Genomic DNA, 17,143 nt, shown 5'->3' on the forward strand with positions numbered 1-17,143 from the left:
AAATGTTTACAAGACTTTATTAAAAATATGACAAGCCATTCAGTTGGTAAAGGTGCTTACTCAAGGGAATGCACAGAGTGTTTCTTCTATGATTAATTTGCTTGGAGGAGACCTGAAATTTCCCCACTCATGAATATGTGGATGACAGGGAGATTTCTCCGTGGTGACAACTTATCTAAACTACAGGGCAAAACGATTATGCTAATATCAGGTTGTAGCCATCAATCATCCAGTGTCAATGTGGTGTCAAGGCATCACGTTTCTGATCGCCCCTCTGGCCATATAGCACTGTGTGTGTGTGCGCACATGGAGACTATGTTTACTTGGAAAGGATAACTGATCACATTCTCATTACGCCTGGGGTCCTTTGGGATGTGGGGGGTTGCGTGGTTCTCCGGGATAAGAATTAAAAGAAAACTGGGAGAGAATTAATTAGGTGAGTTTCTTCATCTTGATATGAATGCTGCGCTGAACACTCCGGGCTGACGTCAGAGAGACGCGCCTTAAAACCAAAGATCACACCACAGGGAGATGCATGGCTTGATCACACGCACTCTGTCTGTCTTTGGATTGTAGCAGGGACGCTGCAGAAACTGCAGCAGCTGGGTAAATGAGGCGAAACGGCAAAGGTTACTTTTAAAGACTGCTCGGTGCGTAAAATGAAACTAGTGTAAATGTTTGCGAGCCCCCACCGGGGTAAGGTAGTAGATTGCAGCCTAGCCCTATTTCAAAAGTGATAAATTTAAATGTGAAACTAGCACTGAACTTGTGTCAGAAGCAAAAGTCTACCTTTGGCACGGATTGCGTTGGATGTCGCCCTGGGTCCGTGCTCCTTCTTTTGCCTCTTGACTGAGCCATGGCTTACGCTCAGCTGGGATGCAGCTACTCCACCGCACCACAGGTACAGTCTCCATATTTATAATGTATATTTGGTGCGGTTTCACCGACCCACCACACTATATACGTTTTTTCCCCTTAAGTTTAAAGAAAAATGTACAATTTTCTTGTCAAAGTTTCTGATGACCTCTAGCTCTCTGGCCGGTTGTCTGGAGCCGGGAACGCCTGCGTCAAACTCGGTGCTGCGCTCCCCGGGCCATCAATTCACCTCTGGCACTGGCATCGGAGTTTACACCGGCCCTTATCCAAAGAGCCAAGGTTATTATAACACCTGCACCAGCGACGCTCTCTGTTCCAGAGTGAGTTTCATATTTCACTTTTAGCTCATTATCACTATCTATCCTGATTTTACTTCCTAGCGTTCTTTCAAAAATGAGCAATTAAGCAAAAGCCATGTGAAAGAAGAAAGGTTGGAAAAATCTGTAATTGTGTGAGACTACACATTTTCTAGAATGACATGGGAATATTAATTATATAGGAATAATAACTTAAATCAGGTAATCTCATTTTTAAATAACGCTTGATTAGTAGAGTGTTTTCCATTGACAGTATATTGGAACATTTCTGATTAGGGACATATCAGATATTTGCCAATCTTTTCAGGGTCCATTAGATTCCAAAGACGGAGCTACATCTGTGCATGTGACCACATCTCAGACTCCCGGGTACTATCCTTATGAATACACATTTGGACAATATCCTTATGACAGATATGGGTAAGTCAGAGCCTATATAGGTTTTTCCACCCTAATTTAAAAGTTTAATATATTTTTATTGTATTATTCCATAATAAAAATTATTTAAAAATATATATTTCTAGTGTGTCTCTAACAATGTAATGCCTCATATTCTTTTATGTCTTGGCATCGTGACATAGTGTAATGTCTTTTAGTGTCTGGAACCGGTGCAGGTTTTACAGCAGTGGTTTAATTGTACTGTATTTAATTGTATGATTTTTCTCTTAGGATATCATTAATATATTTCATATGGAGCAAGATCGATGACTTTAGTCTTTGGCACTGACAAATAAAGATTAGCACTGAAAACAAAACCATAACTGAAAAAAGCAAACATTGTCACTGAATCATTTATACTGAAAAAACAAAGCAAAGCAAAAAAAGCCCCACTGGCATTAAAAAAGTATTAATCCTGGAAAAATGACAATCTTCTTTATTATTATTATTATTATTTTTGCTAATGTAAGTCTTTTTCAATGCCAAAGTTGTTTTTCAGTGACAATCTTATGTATTTTGTGTCGATGCCAGTGTTTTACAAAGTTTTTCTTTTCAGTTTCACTTCTCTGTCACTAGGGCTTTAAGGGGCGGGGCTAAGGAGAATCTGTTTTGCATACTCTGGTTGAGATCTATGAGGAGAGGACAGCCTTGTCCCCTGAGCCATTGTCAGCATAAAGGCTTCTGTCTGCTGAGCGTGGCCGCATAGTCACTGCAGCGTCTTCCCCGAATTCAGCTGGAGCTCTCAAACTGCTGTGTGTTTCTCTCTACTGGAGTCTTTACTCATAGAACTGAGCTACATTAAAGCTAGCTTTTAACTAACATCATGTTAATGTGGCAGAGGTCTGCTGCAGCAAGTGCTAGTGTTAGCTACAGGAAGGCTATAGCTAATGTTAGCTGTAACTAACATAAGCAGCATAAGCATAACCCCTTATCAGACTTTTTGTGGGAACTTCCGGGACCGACTGCCACACAGCGATGTGTGTGGAACAGGGCTAATAAATTTTAGTTCGTCCTGGAGAGGAAAAATGGCAGTATGTTGAAAGAGATGGTCTAAGAGCTACTGGTGAACTCAGGAAAGCCGTACGACACTATAATGCATGTAGATGCAACATATTTGTCCTTTATTGTGATTATTCATAAAGTTTTCATGAATTTAAAAGTGGGTGTCACTGAGTATTAAAGGTTTTTCTAGAATGTCTAAAACTCTTTCACAACATTCAGAGGTGTAAAAGCAGAGAAAATGTCACTCTGTATTTTAATGTCTCCCTTAACTGTCAAATCAAAAGCCAACTTCAGTGTCATATGGCTTCCCTGATTTCACCAGTAGCTCTCAGACCATCGCTTTCACCATACTGCCATTTTTCCACCCCAGGCAGAACTAAAGTTCATTAGCCCCATTCCACATGGTGTCATACTGTGTAGCAGACAGTCCTGTAAGATCCCACAGAAAGTCTCTGATAAGTGGCTGTGCACTGTTGATATTAGTTACAGCTAACATTGGCTACATATATTAGCTATAGTGTACCTGTAGCTAACATTAGAACTTGGGGAGAGGGCTGTCCTCTCCTCATAGAGCTCAACCAGCGTATGCAAATCACACTCTTCTTAGCCCCGGCCCTCAAAGCCCTCCACTCCCCACCAAAACAGTGGCAGAGAAGTGAAACTGAAAGGGAAAACTTTGGCATTGAAAAGACTTACATTAACGAGAAAAGATTTTTTTCGATACAAATGCTTCAGTGCTAATGTTTGCTTTTTCAGTTACTTTTTTTTATTCCAATTACAGTTTCCAACACCAAGCTTTATTTTTCAGTGCCAAAGACTAAAGTTTTTGATCTGGTACCATAATTTCATAGTTGCTCTTAATTCCTTCCTCTTCTTGAATGAGGAAGGCTTTTCTTTATAGTAAAATCCATTTGCTTATCTCCAGTAAGACAGTAATATATTATGTTGATTGTTATTGTGTTCAGGTATTCCTGCTCTGATGGTGCTTCCCGTCGAAAAAATGCTACTCGAGAGACTACCAGCACTCTGAAGGCCTGGCTGCAGGAACACCAGAAGAATCCCTACCCAACTAAGGGAGAGAAGATCATGCTTGCTATTATCACCAGAATGACCCTTACACAGGTGAATATAAATTATATAGTAGCACAAGATTTAAGAGCAACCTAGATGACTGTTTCTTGAAGTTTAGTTGCAACTTAATGGGTTCTTGTCTTCTTTCCTCTATTTCCTGTACTGTCAAATGCTCTCTCTTTCCTTTGCTTTACTGATTCCCCATGTTCCTTCCTTCTGTTCTTATTTTTGGCCTTTCCAATTTACATACATCACTTGTTTTTGTTTCTTCCCTACATTGCTACACAACCTTTTCTTTTCATATTACTATGATTTTATCCTGACCTCTTTTCCTTCCCTCTCTCAGGTGTCTACATGGTTTGCCAATGCTCGCAGGAGGTTGAAGAAGGAGAACAAGGTGACGTGGTCACCCCGGGCCTGTAAAAACTCTGATGACCGAAGCTGTAATGATGACAGTGATGAAGCTGAGAAGCCACTCAAATGTGGTAAGTCGGGCTTAAATCAGTACATTTTGCTTTTTTTTCCAAGATTTGTTCAAAATCTGATAAGCATGCACAGACTTAATGTTATCTGCATCACTCATTATTGGAGATCAACAGTGTGTAGACCTGCAGAGTGACCTTGAGGACTTCGACTCCCTGGAGTCAGATGCTTCCGACTGTGAGCCGAAGCCAGAGTTCTTACCTGAGGACAATGACGCAAACCCAAACACAGATCTCCCACATGGGCACCTCACACCACTGCATGGAAAAGAGAGATTGTCCCCAGACTGCCCCAAGCTCACACCGGATCAACATCATAATGACACCTTCTATCCTAATCCAGACCTTCGAAGCACAGACCCCAAGCTGAAAACGTGGTCCGTTGCTCACACTGCGGTGTCTTTAGGTGTCAGCTTGCAGCCAGAATACCCTCCCTGTATGCTTTCATCAATGACCAGGTACTCCTTTCCTGCACATCCGTCAAATATGGGGCTCATTAAGGCAGACAGGCAACAGGAATCACCAGTTGCCATGTTAAGAGAATGGGTGGATGGAGTTTTCCATGGTCCCCCCTTCCAACAGCCCAGACCTGCTGGGGTGTGGAAAGGTGTAAGTGATGCCCTGACAAACAGCAGAACACCTGGACAGTCCTTTGAAATCGTTAGAGCTATGTCATCTTTGTAGGCCAACACATTATCAGTGAAATGTTTTAAAAACTGCTGGACCTAAAACACAAACTCTATATTTTATTGTTGTGACTTGACCAATTGATCATTCGCTAAGCTACTGTGTACTCGTTACTGTTGCCAAGTCTGTCAAGCTTTCCATTCTTGCACAACACATTTCCAACAATGAAGCAGAAATGGCATTCAACATCTTGAGTAAGTTTTAAACAGTGGGCCCTTGGTTTCAGACAGCAGTAGATAGAAGCAGGCTTCTTATTTCCTGTCTTAAACCTTTGAGATTTCCTTCTGGGCAGTTGGTGGCAGTTATTAGTTAGATGACATCTATAGATGACATCATTGCTTTTTGGAAATAGTTCTTGGTTACTATATATTAAAACAGTTATGTGGACATGTTTAATGATCACATCTTATATTATTGCAAATACACACCATTTAATCCACACTTTTACACTTTTGTGCTGTGTTTTTGGTTTTGGAAAGACTTAAGACATCACCCTCAAAGCTCTTTAAATTATGCAACATTGCTTTTACTATTACTTCATTGTATGGAGAAGTCCACAGATTGACAAAACCAGTGTGTGGTCCCCAAAGCTATTATTTCACAAATGTTTGCCATGGAATGGGTTTAGTGAATGGTCAATTCAAAATGTATAATTCTGTTTGGACATTTTTTAGGCCCTCTTTTACAATTAAAAACACATATGGGCCCTGATTAATGATCAAATGTGAGCAAATAAACTGTCACTATACATTTCAGTGCAGCAAGGCTGTACAGTTCACACAACTGAAAAATGTACAGTCCTGTACACTTGCACTATAGCTTGCACATGCATTGAGTCACAAAAATAAAATGTGTGTCCTTACAGCAGCTGTCCACTCTGCTTGACCCACTAGCACTATTAGTTCGGATGATTTAAATCCTGCTTAGGAATAGTGGAATATACCTTCACAGCTTTGTGTGTGTGTGTGTGTGTGTGTGTGTGTGTTTTGAAAGAATGAAAAGGGGAAGTGGGTGGTATTCAACCATTACTACTGGAAACACACAAAGGCGTGTGCCACTTCCACCTTGGCTCCAGATAGCTGTGTTTAGCGATGCGTCCCTTTTCATTAGGCTGATTTTGACTTTGTCTACCTGGTAGTGCAAGAAAATACACCAGCTTAAAACAGCTCATAAAACAGCTTAAGCAATTTTAAATAAGTGTCAGATCTTTAATCATTGTTGTGATTTTTCATACAACTAATAAAAACATTATTGAAATGAACAGAAAAATAAAGTTCAAATCATTATGCCTTACAGATTTTATTTAAAAATACTTTACCATCAGCTTTAATTATTTTTTAAAAAAATTCACAAATTAAGCACACAAAACATTTAAACCAACACTTTCAAAATGAAAAATCAACAAGAAAGAGAAGCTTGTTTTCCTCACCCATCTTCCTCTTCCTGTTTTCGATTTAAGAACACTGATAAAGTATTTACCAGAACAGAGGAGAGATCTGCCTGGGCTTTGTATGGAATTAACCATTTCATATTAAATAATTCAGGATGAATTCAACCGAGAATTTCATTCTGTTTCTGCCTCATAAATAAGTAAGATTTAAGATGATAAATAATGACATCTGACTTCTTATTCCTGTAAAGTTTTCTTTCTTCCACTCACTGTCAGACAGGATCTCTGGTCAAATTTCCTGAATTTAATGAGAAAGTATGGATACAATTCTGTTTCCTTTTTGAAAAATGTGAGGTGGATTTTATTTCAAAAGAAGAGGTGGTTGTATCATGAAGGATATAAAATGGCAGTCAGATAAGAGGGTGGCTCAGTGCTGAGTGGGGTTAAGAGATATACTGTAAGTTTAGATGTGTTGTCACCATTAGCTGTTTGAGACATGGCTTGTCTCTTGGTCACAGGTCATGGGGAAAACAGTAGCCTGTATGCTGAAATTTAGTGTTGAACATTATGTCTGATCTAACTTCAACCCAGTTCTGAAAATGTGTTCATTTATTTCAGTGTTAAAACATTTATGGAGTCCAGCATCCTGTCCTGTTAAAATTAACTGAATTGGTTTCAAGAGAAATCTGTAAGAGTGTATGTGGCATAATCAAGCAGTGAGTTCACTATGTGTAGGTTTTTACTTAATCAGTCCTCTAAAACTGTTTATAAATCTGTCCCAGCTAGAGACATTTAGACAGACAACCCTCCATGCTCACTTTCACACCTTCAGAGTCACCTGTCAACCTAACCAGCATGTTTCTGGACTGTGTAAAGAAAACCCAAAGGAAACCAATGCAGGTACAAGGAGAACAAGCCAACTCAGCAGAGACAGGGCAAACCCAGGACTGTCTGGGATGCCTGGGGCTACTGTGCACTCCATGTCACCCTATACATTTTAAAGTCACAGCAAATGTGCCTGGCAAATGTAAGACCAATATTCATCATTTTTTTTGCTCTGTTTTTGGCCCTTCCAAATTCTGGAAAAAACCTATGGTTTTGTGGCTGCTAAATGTTCCACTATGGTGGCCGGCTAACTCTGTCAGCTGTTTGGTGGTTTTGGTCAGCTTTCAGAGCTTTTTGGTAAAAACGGCTGTCTGTTGCAGCTGGAAACTATGACACCTGTGGGATGCAACCAAAATGGTTGTGGTCCAGAAAACCAAAACAATGACCTGCACAACTGTAGGCTATAAATAGCTGAAGGGCACAGAAATCAGGTGATAGTTAACTGTGGATTCATCTGAGCAAACCTTTTGACTGGTGAATTATTAGATTAAACTACAAGGTTTTCCAAATAAAACTTGGAAAAGGTGTAAAGTATAAAAAGTGTGAGCCTAAATCATTTCTAACATGTACAATTTGTATGCCAAATACCTCCAAAACTAAGAATATGACACATTCTGGCAAGTAATTTGCATTTATCTCGTGAGGTTTCCCCACAATCTTCTCTCTTTTTCACACTCACTGTCTTGCTCCACTGAACTCTCACACGTTTCTCCCTTTAGTCCCCCAGCTATCTTTCCTTCCCTCTTTTCCTTCCCTAACCCATACCCCTCCCTCATTCCCCATCCAGTACCCCCACCCCCCTTCTCCCTCCCTACTTCCCTCCACTCGCTTCACCTCTGTCTGCTCGCGACACACAAGTGAGCCACTCAATAGCCAGTCTGACATGAAGGCCTGTTCCCTGGGCCATATAATGTGATTAAACCTCACTGCGTTGCAGTACAAGTCAGGCAATGTTAGACTCGCTGTTTATTTGTCTAACTCACACCACCAGGAACTACTTAAAGGGAGAGTTGACACAGAGGTGATAGAAAAGTAACCCATAAATATTTTATTTAAATTATATTAACATTTAGAATTGTTCATATTATTATTATTTTGTTCCAAACATTGTGACGCTTTTTCTGAACTACTTCTACTTTAAAATTTTCAGCTGGAATATCTGCACAGGAAGTATTGACAACTTCAAATTGCTCCTCTCTGCACCTTCTGTCTGACACCTATTTCCTTTCAACACTGTCTGTGTCTCTGTCACGTACTCAAACATAACCACACACACACACTAACAGACATGCACACAGTTCTAAGTCTCTTGCGTCTTGTCACACACACTTTGGTTTTCTGGGGCTATCAAACTCTCTCCCCCAAAAACTGTCACATGTCGCCAGAGGTGTCTCGCTCCCTGCAGTAACCGTCTGAGCTCTTGGCACAAGAACAAGTCATTATTTCCATGGTAAAGGTCAGAAGCTCTGTCATTTGACTCTAAAGTGGAGCTGAGTGGAGTCGCCCCGATACTATGACCAAAGGTCAGTTTTTTGTTTTGCCTTTCATACAGTAAGTATGGATTGGAGGAGGATGTGCTGCTCCTGGATCTGCCTGTGAGCCCTTTTTGCTCACCATGGCTTCCAGACATGGAGGTTCAGATAATTGGCTGCAGGGAGCTCTAATGAGCCTCAGGGTCTACAATGTGACACATCTTCAAGGAGAAATGTTTTATTATGGCAATTACAGCGACGAAGACGATGTTTTGTGTAGAGTAAGTGATTGTTGTGGAGGGGCACTGTGTTAAGGAATTCAGTGGCATTTAACTGAATTATATATTGTGTGGCCCAGAAGTGAGGACATTTTCAATATGATTACAGTCTGATTTGGGCTTATCATTGTCTGAATGGTCTGACCCAGCAGCACAGGTCACATTATGGTTAAGAGTTGTATTTGCAATTACTATGTAATATTATGCAGAGAGAAGGTGGATAACTGGGTGTAGCCACTTGTTAAATTGACAGTTTAAGGTGGAATGAATGAATGAGTGTTTCTGTAAATTGGTTCAGTCCACCTTCATGATCTTGAGCTACTTGACATATATGATGCTAGAGTATATTCTAATGTGGTAGGTGATTCATTTAAAAGCAGTGAATAATTAAGAGTGAGAGTTAAATCCAGCATAAAACCTGGTGCTTTTTAACTCAGTACAATTCTCAGTACAAAGTGTCCTTGGGCAAGACACTGAACCCCTCCCCCCGTTGTCCCCGATGGTTAGCGCCATCGGCTCTGTACCGGAAACAAATTCCTTGTGTGTAACATACTTGGCCAATAAAGGTGATTATCATTATCCTTATTCATATGCTGTTTTATTTTAAGATTTTGCCCATGGAAATGCCTCCAACCCAACCAACCACCACCTCTGAACCACTCAGACTTATCAACTACAAGACAAACTAGTCATTCTCTGACACTGACCCAGCTTGCCTGCGTCAGTTTAACAAAGCACCTCTCTCCCATTAAATCATCCAAAGTGGTCTGACTATAGATGAGGCTAACTACAGCATAAGCCTCACTTCCAGAAGTCACAAGGGCCAATTATATCAGCCTGACTACTCTTCCCAACCTGAGTTCCATGGTGTGGAAAATACAGTTCCATTGGCTTCATCACTGGGGACAGAACAGGCTAGTGCTGTCTGGAGCCTGAGCCAAGCGCAGGCCAATTTGGCATGCAGAGGTCTATGGAGAATAAGCCCCATGAAATATATATATGATGTTCTTCAAATATGTATTGTTCCATGCTGCTGTCTTATCAGCCTGGCTCCCTCCTGATGTCATCTAGGTTTGGCAGAAAGAGACTCTACAGTGAATTGTGGGGGGCCAATGCACTAAGGTTATGAAGGAGAGAAACATATCCTGGTCATGCAGATACAATAGACTCACCTGCATTTATGATTTAAATCAATTCAAGGTTTTACTACTAAACAAACTCTTAAGTGTTAGTTTTAAAACAACTAGTTTTGAGCTATTCATTGGCAAATAAAGTCTAAGACTGCTTTTTATTTCTGTACCAAAGAGCCTTTCGCTACCTTTGTTTGCTTTCTCAGACCAAACACAACCACAGGACACTGGTGGCCTCTGGCTGTCATAGGGAAGAACTGCATTCAGCTATCTAAATCTCAAAATTAAAAGTCATATAAATTTAATGTAGCCATCAATTACACCTGTGCTTTTCCTACTATGACATGTCAAAATGTGCATTATGAAGAACTATTCAGGCCCTTTGATGTGGCACTCCAAATTGTGGTCATATGTATCCTTGTATCCTTTAATTGTCCTTCTCTTGAGTCCAAATGTAGCAAACTGCAATGACTGGACATCATTTAGAATGGCACACACCTAAGGTCACACAATTCATACTGTATGTCAGGACAGAAAGCAAATCATTAAGTCCAAGCAACTCTCTAGACTGCTATAATCAAATTTTACAGCATGGCATAGACAAGGGCAAGGTTTCTGTATAAAGCCATTTCTATAGCTTTGAGTATTCCCAGGAGCACAGTGGCTTCAATAATTGTGAACAGGAAGAAGTTTTGGAACCACCAAGACTTTTTCTAGAGTTGCTGTCCATCCAAAATGAGTAACCATGTAAAAAGGGCCTTGATGAGGTGGGTGACCAAAGACTCAATGATCACTCTTAACAGAACTTCAGAAGTCCTCAATAAAGATGGGAGGACCTGTTGGAAGGATGACCATCACAGCAGCTCTCCATCATTCAAGTCTCTTTGGTATCATGGCTAAATGGAAGTCATGTTGAGTAAAAGCAAACTCCACCTGCTTGGAGTTTGCCAGATGGTGTTTAAAGGACTTGGAGCATAAGGGAAAAGCACTCTCTGACCTGATGAGACAAAAATTAAACTCTTTCAACATAACTCCAACCACCACGTCTGATGAACACAATACCATCCCTATGGAGAAGCATGGTGGTGGCAGCATCATGCTCTCTCAGCGGCAGGGACAGGAAGGCTTGTCAGAATGAGTCTCATGACTGTCCTTGAGTGGGCCAGCCAAAAACTCTAGAACATCTGTATAGAGACCTAAAGATGGCAGCTCACAGATGCCTGAATTTTAATATATTAGCCAAAGTTCCTAAACATGTTTTCAGTTTTTCATTATGGGTTCTTGAGTGTAAAAAATGCCAATTTTAGCAATTTAAAATTAAATATACAGCAACATGTGCAGAAGTCTGAATACTTTCTGAAACCACAGTAGTTATGAACAGCACACTGCAACACCGAGTTCAACAAGGCTCATTAAGTAGAACACAGACAAGATATAATTTATTAACCAATATGGCAATTTGTACAGAGAAGCAAAAACAGAAGAAATGTTTCAGTGATGATGCTTCTGCTTGAACTGTAATCCACAGTAGCCACATGTGCCCACTTTTGTGTCTTTATCCTGAAGGCAGAGAAAAAACATAGTATAGTAGCAGTAGTGGTAGTATCTACTAGGTGATTACAGGAACACTGCAACACTGGAAAATGTCATACATGCATTTCAGACTATACAGTGCCTTGCGAAAGTATTCGGCCCCCTTGAACTTTGCGACCTTTTGCCACATTTCAGGCTTCAAACATAAAGATATAAAACTAATTTTTTGTGAAGAATCAACAACAAGTGGGACACAATCATGAAGTGGAACGAAATTTATTGGATATTTCAAACTTTTTTAACAAATAAAAAAACTGAAAAATTGGGCGTGCAAAATTATTCAGCCCCTTTACTTTCAGTGCAGCAAACTCACTCCAGAAGTTCAGTGAGGATCTCTGAATGATCCAATGTTGACCTAAATGACTAATGATGATAAATAAAATCCACCTGTGTGTAATCAAGTCTCCATATAAATGCACCTGCACTGTGATAGTCTCAGAGCTCCGTTTAAAGCGCAGAGAGCATCATGAAGAACAAGGAACACACCAGGCAGGTCCGAGATACTGTTGTGGAGAAGTTTAAAGCCGGATTTGGATACAAAAAGATTTCCCAAGCTTTAAACATCCCAAGGAGCACTGTGCAAGCAATAATATTGAAATGGAAGGAGGATCATACCACTGCAAATCTACCAAGGCCTGGCCGTCCCTCTAAACTTTCAGCTCATACAAGGAGAAGACTGATCAGAGAGGCAGCCAAGAGGCCCATGATCACTCTCGATGAACTGCAGAGATCTACAGCTGAGGTGGGAGACTCTGTCCATAGGACAACAATCAGTCGTATACTGCACAAATCTGGCCTTTATGGAAGAGTGGCAAGAAGAAAGCCATTTCTTAAAGATATCCATAAAAAGTGTCGTTTAAAGTTTGCCACAAGCCACCTGGGAGACACACCAAACATGTGGAAGAAGGTGCTCTGGTCAGATGAAACCAAAATCGAACTTTTTGGCAACAATGCAAAACATTATGTTTGGCGTAAAAGCAACACAGCTCATCACCCTGAACACACCACCCCCACTGTCAAACATGGTGGTGGCAGCATCATGGTTTGGGCCTGCTTTTCTTCAGCAGGGACAGGGAAGATGGTTAAAATTGATGGGAAGATGGATGGAGCCAAATACAGGACCATTCTGGAAGGAAACCTGATGGAGTCTGCAAAAGACCTGAGACTGGGACGGAGATTTGTCTTCCAACAAGACAATGATCCAAAACATAAAGCAAAATCTACAATGGAATGGTTCACAAATAAACATATCCAGGTGGTAGAATGGCCAAGTCAAAGTCCAGACCTGAATCCAATCAAGAATCTGTGGAAAGAACTGAAAACTGCTGTTCACAAACACTCTCCATCCAACCTCACTGAGCTCGAGCTGTTTTGCAAGGAGGAATGGGCAAAAATTTCAGTCTCTCGATGTGCAAAACTGATAGAGACATACCCCAAGCGACTTACAGCTGTAATCGCAGCAAAAGGTGGCGCTACAAAGTATTAACTTAAGGGGGCTGAATAATTTTGCACGCCCAATTTTTCAGTTTTTTATTTGTTAAAAAAGTTTGAAATATCCAATAAATTTCGTTCCACTTCATGATTGTGTCCCACTTGTTGTTGATTCTTCACAAAAAAATTACAGTTTTATATCTTTATGTTTGAAGCCTGAAATGTGGCAAAAGGTCGCAAAGTTCAAGGGGGCCGAATACTTGCATGTGTCAAAAAGTTGTTGGATTTCTGCAGTAACCTAGTTTCTTAAACATTATGTAAATGTCAAACGCAATATACTTAATGTTAGCAAAATTAATTCTTAACTAAGCGACCCTCATATTTTTTTTTTATATTATTCGATGTTTCATCTGACCATGATGTCTGATCTCAATAAAACCAAATACATTATTCAGTGTAAACCTGGGAAGCAGTGTAATTTTGAGTTACATAAATATGCAACACTATAGTGTAGTTATAGTGAACAAACACTGGAGGAGGCACTGGATGGCCCAATCACTAATAACATTTGTCAACATGGGCTGACACAGCACTTAAAATTATTTGATCACTTCAGTGTGTGCAGGTCTTCACCAGGTTGATGTAGACCTTGGGATGGCCCAGCGCTCCTCCACCGCCATCACAAAACACAACTCTGGTCTCCACGTAGGTCACTGGTTCCTCTGCCACCAACTTTATGGCAAAGTTCTTATTCACCTTGATGTAAACAATGAGATTTATTAGAAGAATGAGGTTTATATGGGAGACATTAAGCAAGACAATGTTTTAATAAACACTGGACAGGGAGAGACTGTTATGGTTTGCATAACTGATATGCTGATGACCCAGATGCCCACCTGCAAGCTATCCTCTATGTGCAGCATCTATTCATTGCATACAAAACAGCTTTAAGTGAGCACATAATGATTTTAACAATAAGACAATAAGGATTATGTGGTGATGTGGTAAAGCTGTTAATGTTTCAATGCCTAGTAACTGTGGTAATGTGTAGTGCTTTGACCATCTAGGAAACAACGAGAAACTGAAACGGACTGGAGAACAAGATGTTGAATATACAATACAAAAAGTGTGGAAATATGATAATCAATAATGCGTACGCATAACTATCTCTGTGTACATGTCATATTTATGGTAATGTAACCAGTTAACTGCTTAAATTAGATGTCACGTGCTCCTTTTGGTTGCTTCTTACCTCTTTTTGTCTGCCAATGAATCTGGCTCTCCTGTGATCTTTTTCATCAAATACCTTTCAGAAAGACAATAAAGTTATGAACTGCAGTAATTTTGCCAATGACTTAGGGTCTAAATTTGGGTTCCGTGTTTTGCTAGCGGAGACAAGGATCAAATACATTCGCTGCCCTTTCTTAAAAAACACACTACCAGTTGACACTTACTGGATATTAGACCTGTTACAATCGATGGCTGATTTTCAAATATTAAAAGAAAAGCCAAGTCATATGGAGCGTTGTCATATAATGGATAAAATGGACCTACTCACAACACAGGGCTAATGTTAGCTAGCTAACGTTAAGCCAGCCAGTAATACAGACTATACCATAACCAGACTTACTTGTCCGGTGTGAGTGATCGCCTCGCCAGTACTGGAGAATTCTAAGCTGTAGCGGTGAGCAGGTATGGCAAATAACTTCAAAGGTGAAACAACCACCTTGCCATTTTTACTGAAGGACAGAATTCTGGTCACTGCGGCCGCCATGTTTACAACAACCATTTTCCCCGAGATGCCTTGCAGACAACACTGTTTACCCAGGAATTTGATGCCCCGAGTTTTGACCCGCAGAAGCAATAACTCGACAGCATCTACAATCCCCAACACTAGTTATAACACTATTTACAATATTTAGGCATATGTTATAAAATATGGTAACTAAGACTATCACTACGCTGGTGGTAAAGGCTGCTAATGATGAAAGAGGGAAAAGTTGTCCAAAGGTACAGAGCAAACTACCTGAAAGGCTAAACTGGGGGTATTATGATTCAATGTGTGTAATCGCAAACCGGAAGCTGTTATCTCACATGGATGTGATCTCCCAAATACGAAGAGCATTACGGTCGTGTTGTGGCGAAATAAACGTAGCTTGGCGGCTACAATCTATGCTTTAAACGTACAACGAATTTCAGGAAGATATTCTTCGGTTTGTGATAGTGGTATGTCGGAGACAAATGTGTGTGCCGTATTTATTTCTGGCTTCGCCTAATGTTAGCGGGCCAACTGACATGCTGGGCTGGTCTTGCTATGTTGCATGCATGCTTTTGTTACTCAGAAAACACATCTCCTTATTAAAAAGGCCCATACAAGGTTTTATATACCATTTGATTAAGTCGCTCAGGGTTTTTGAAGTTTGGCAGTATAGGAGCTTGAATGACGCTAACTTACTAATGTAACGCTCTTGACATTACGTAAGTGCAGCTTCGTCCAGTCCGGTTTAAATATCACTGTATGCAGAATCAAATACCACGTATAGAAACTGAAAATGGCAAACTATTTCGTTATCGTTTTGCGCTTTACTAGAATTATATATTAATGTGGGATGAGTGTGGCTTCTCAAGTTAGGAAGCGTAAATAACTTGTAAAGTATGGGCGTTAGGTTAGAGGCATGTACATTTAATTTGTCACCAGAAAAATCCGATACTCAGTCAACACTGCAACAGTTACATCAAGATGTACATTCTGCAGGTGTAACAATATGTGAATACTCTTTGTCTGTCTCTGTAGTGTGTGACACCATGGCGCCCCTGCTGTTAAAGCACCTGGCTAACTCCCTGGTTCGCCAAGTGGCCCAGATGAGCCGGTTTAATCTGACCCTCTCCTCACCAGCAGCCAGTGCTTACAGATGCCTGTACACCCTCACCACAGCTCCTCGCACATTGCTCCTTTCATCAGCCAGGATAAGTTCCATCCAGCCCCGTTCATCTGGTGCATCTGGTTCCCCTGCACAGTGTGGTCCATCTCCATTGGGACAGTGTCAGTATCTTCCCTGCATCCAGTCCTCTGCTGGGATGAAAACCAAGTCTGCTCTGAAGAGGCGCTGCAAAGACTGTTTCTTTGTCCGACGGAGGGGTCGTTTGTTTGTGTTCTGCAAGACTAATCCAAGACACAAGCAGAGGCAGGGCTAAACAGTGTCACGTTCAAGAAGTCTTTAGAAAATTGCTTTGTCATTGTAGATACATAAAAGGACTGTGCAGCAATAATAAATTGTTTGGCTGAAGAATGTTCATAGCTCTTTTCACAGCTCCTCTGTTTTTCTATTAACAGCAGTGACCAAAAACATAAAACCTATTTCTAATAAAATAACTCAGTTATAGCATTCAGCTGACCATAATTTTCTGTAACATGCAGAAATCTTTATATGGTGGACATAGCTAATAGCCTATAAGAGTAGTTTTAATTAAGCTTCCACAAATGTCTGTTTCTCTATAGACAATCACATGGTTCAGTTTAGTTTTTTTTTTAATTTTAACTAATTAAAACTGCCCTACTTTTCATACTTAGCAACACTTTACAGAATAATCTGCTTCTAGCCAAAAACATTCCACAAACAGTGAACATGTTTTTTTCTTTCTCATGGGGGAAAAATTAACTTCCACCTAATATTTTACTGCATAAAATATTATCCCTTATAATATTTATTATCTTAGACTCCTTTCCATCATTCTTCCACATGAGGGAGCCAGAGTTTTTTCTTCATGGATACAGGATTCATTCTGTCATTTAAAACACTCGGGCTCCCTTTTCTTATCCTAAATAGTGTTATTTTTTATATGTTGTTAGTGTCTTCGCAAAACTTACAAAATCTTTACAGAATCCTGTGTTGACATTTGTCTGTTTTCAGAAGCCATTTGAGAAACTAGCTGTTCTTTCTCAATTCTATGGCCATTATTTGTACCACTGTATTATTACTAAAAGACAGAAATACCACGATGTACACAACAGCATTGACAGATTTACATGAAAGCTTCACAGCCATGAAGTCCTGACTGATTTGGAAGCTGCTTAACAACAAGCACTGAGC

At 40.3% G+C, this 17,143-nt stretch overlaps 2 protein-coding genes across 4 annotated transcripts; one reads left to right on the top strand and one right to left on the bottom strand.

Annotated features, from left to right (window-relative positions):
• The first annotated feature begins 463 nt into the window (after positions 1-463).
• Positions 464-6,053, top strand: irx4b (iroquois homeobox 4b). 3 transcript variants are annotated; one of them, XM_020620144.1, is made up of 6 exons: positions 464-901; positions 1,014-1,196; positions 1,501-1,613; positions 3,599-3,755; positions 4,051-4,189; positions 4,304-4,414. In XM_020620144.1, exons 1-6 carry the CDS (start codon positions 857-859, stop codon positions 4,321-4,323), a joined length of 657 nt encoding a protein of 218 aa, XP_020475800.1. In that variant the 5' UTR covers positions 464-856; the 3' UTR covers positions 4,324-4,414. The 3 variants fall into 3 exon arrangements, with proteins under 3 accessions (XP_020475800.1, XP_020475799.1, XP_020475798.1); XM_020620143.1 differs by having other exon boundaries at positions 469-901; positions 1,031-1,155; positions 4,296-6,053; XM_020620142.1 differs by having other exon boundaries at positions 471-901; positions 4,296-6,051.
• A 5,394-nt stretch (positions 6,054-11,447) lies between these two features.
• On the bottom strand, positions 11,448-15,047 carry ndufs6 (NADH:ubiquinone oxidoreductase subunit S6). The gene is made up of 4 exons (XM_020620141.1): positions 14,683-15,047; positions 14,305-14,358; positions 13,686-13,808; positions 11,448-11,588 (listed from the first exon to the last, which is right to left on the bottom strand). The coding sequence occupies exons 1-4, from the start codon at positions 14,839-14,841 to the stop codon at positions 11,520-11,522; spliced, it is 405 nt and encodes a 134-aa protein (XP_020475797.1). The 5' UTR covers positions 14,842-15,047; the 3' UTR covers positions 11,448-11,519.
• Positions 15,048-17,143: the final 2,096 nt, after the last annotated feature.

The sequence above is a fragment of the Monopterus albus genome, unplaced genomic scaffold (assembly GCF_001952655.1).
Source record: "Monopterus albus unplaced genomic scaffold, M_albus_1.0 scaffold233.1, whole genome shotgun sequence".
NCBI lineage: Eukaryota > Metazoa > Chordata > Actinopteri > Synbranchiformes > Synbranchidae > Monopterus > Monopterus albus.

Bases quoted from the DNA above. Each gene is read 5' to 3' on its own strand.
- irx4b (XM_020620142.1), top strand. From the start codon at position 857: ATGGCTTACGCTCAGCTGGGATGCAGCTACTCCACCGCACCACAG. The intron at 902-1,013 runs GTACAGTCTCCA...TTCTTGTCAAAG, and splicing joins GCTACTCCACCGCACCACAG to TTTCTGATGACCTCTAGCTC. The intron at 3,756-4,050 runs GTGAATATAAAT...TCCCTCTCTCAG, and splicing joins CCAGAATGACCCTTACACAG to GTGTCTACATGGTTTGCCAA.
- ndufs6 (XM_020620141.1), bottom strand. From the start codon at position 14,841: ATGGTTGTTGTAAACATGGCGGCCGCAGTGACCAGAATTCTGTCCTTC. The intron at 14,359-14,682 runs GTAAGTCTGGTT...TCTTTCTGAAAG, and splicing joins CGATCACTCACACCGGACAA to GTATTTGATGAAAAAGATCA. The intron at 11,589-13,685 runs GTGAAGACCTGC...CTCTGCCTTCAG, and splicing joins CCAAGGTCTACATCAACCTG to GATAAAGACACAAAAGTGGG.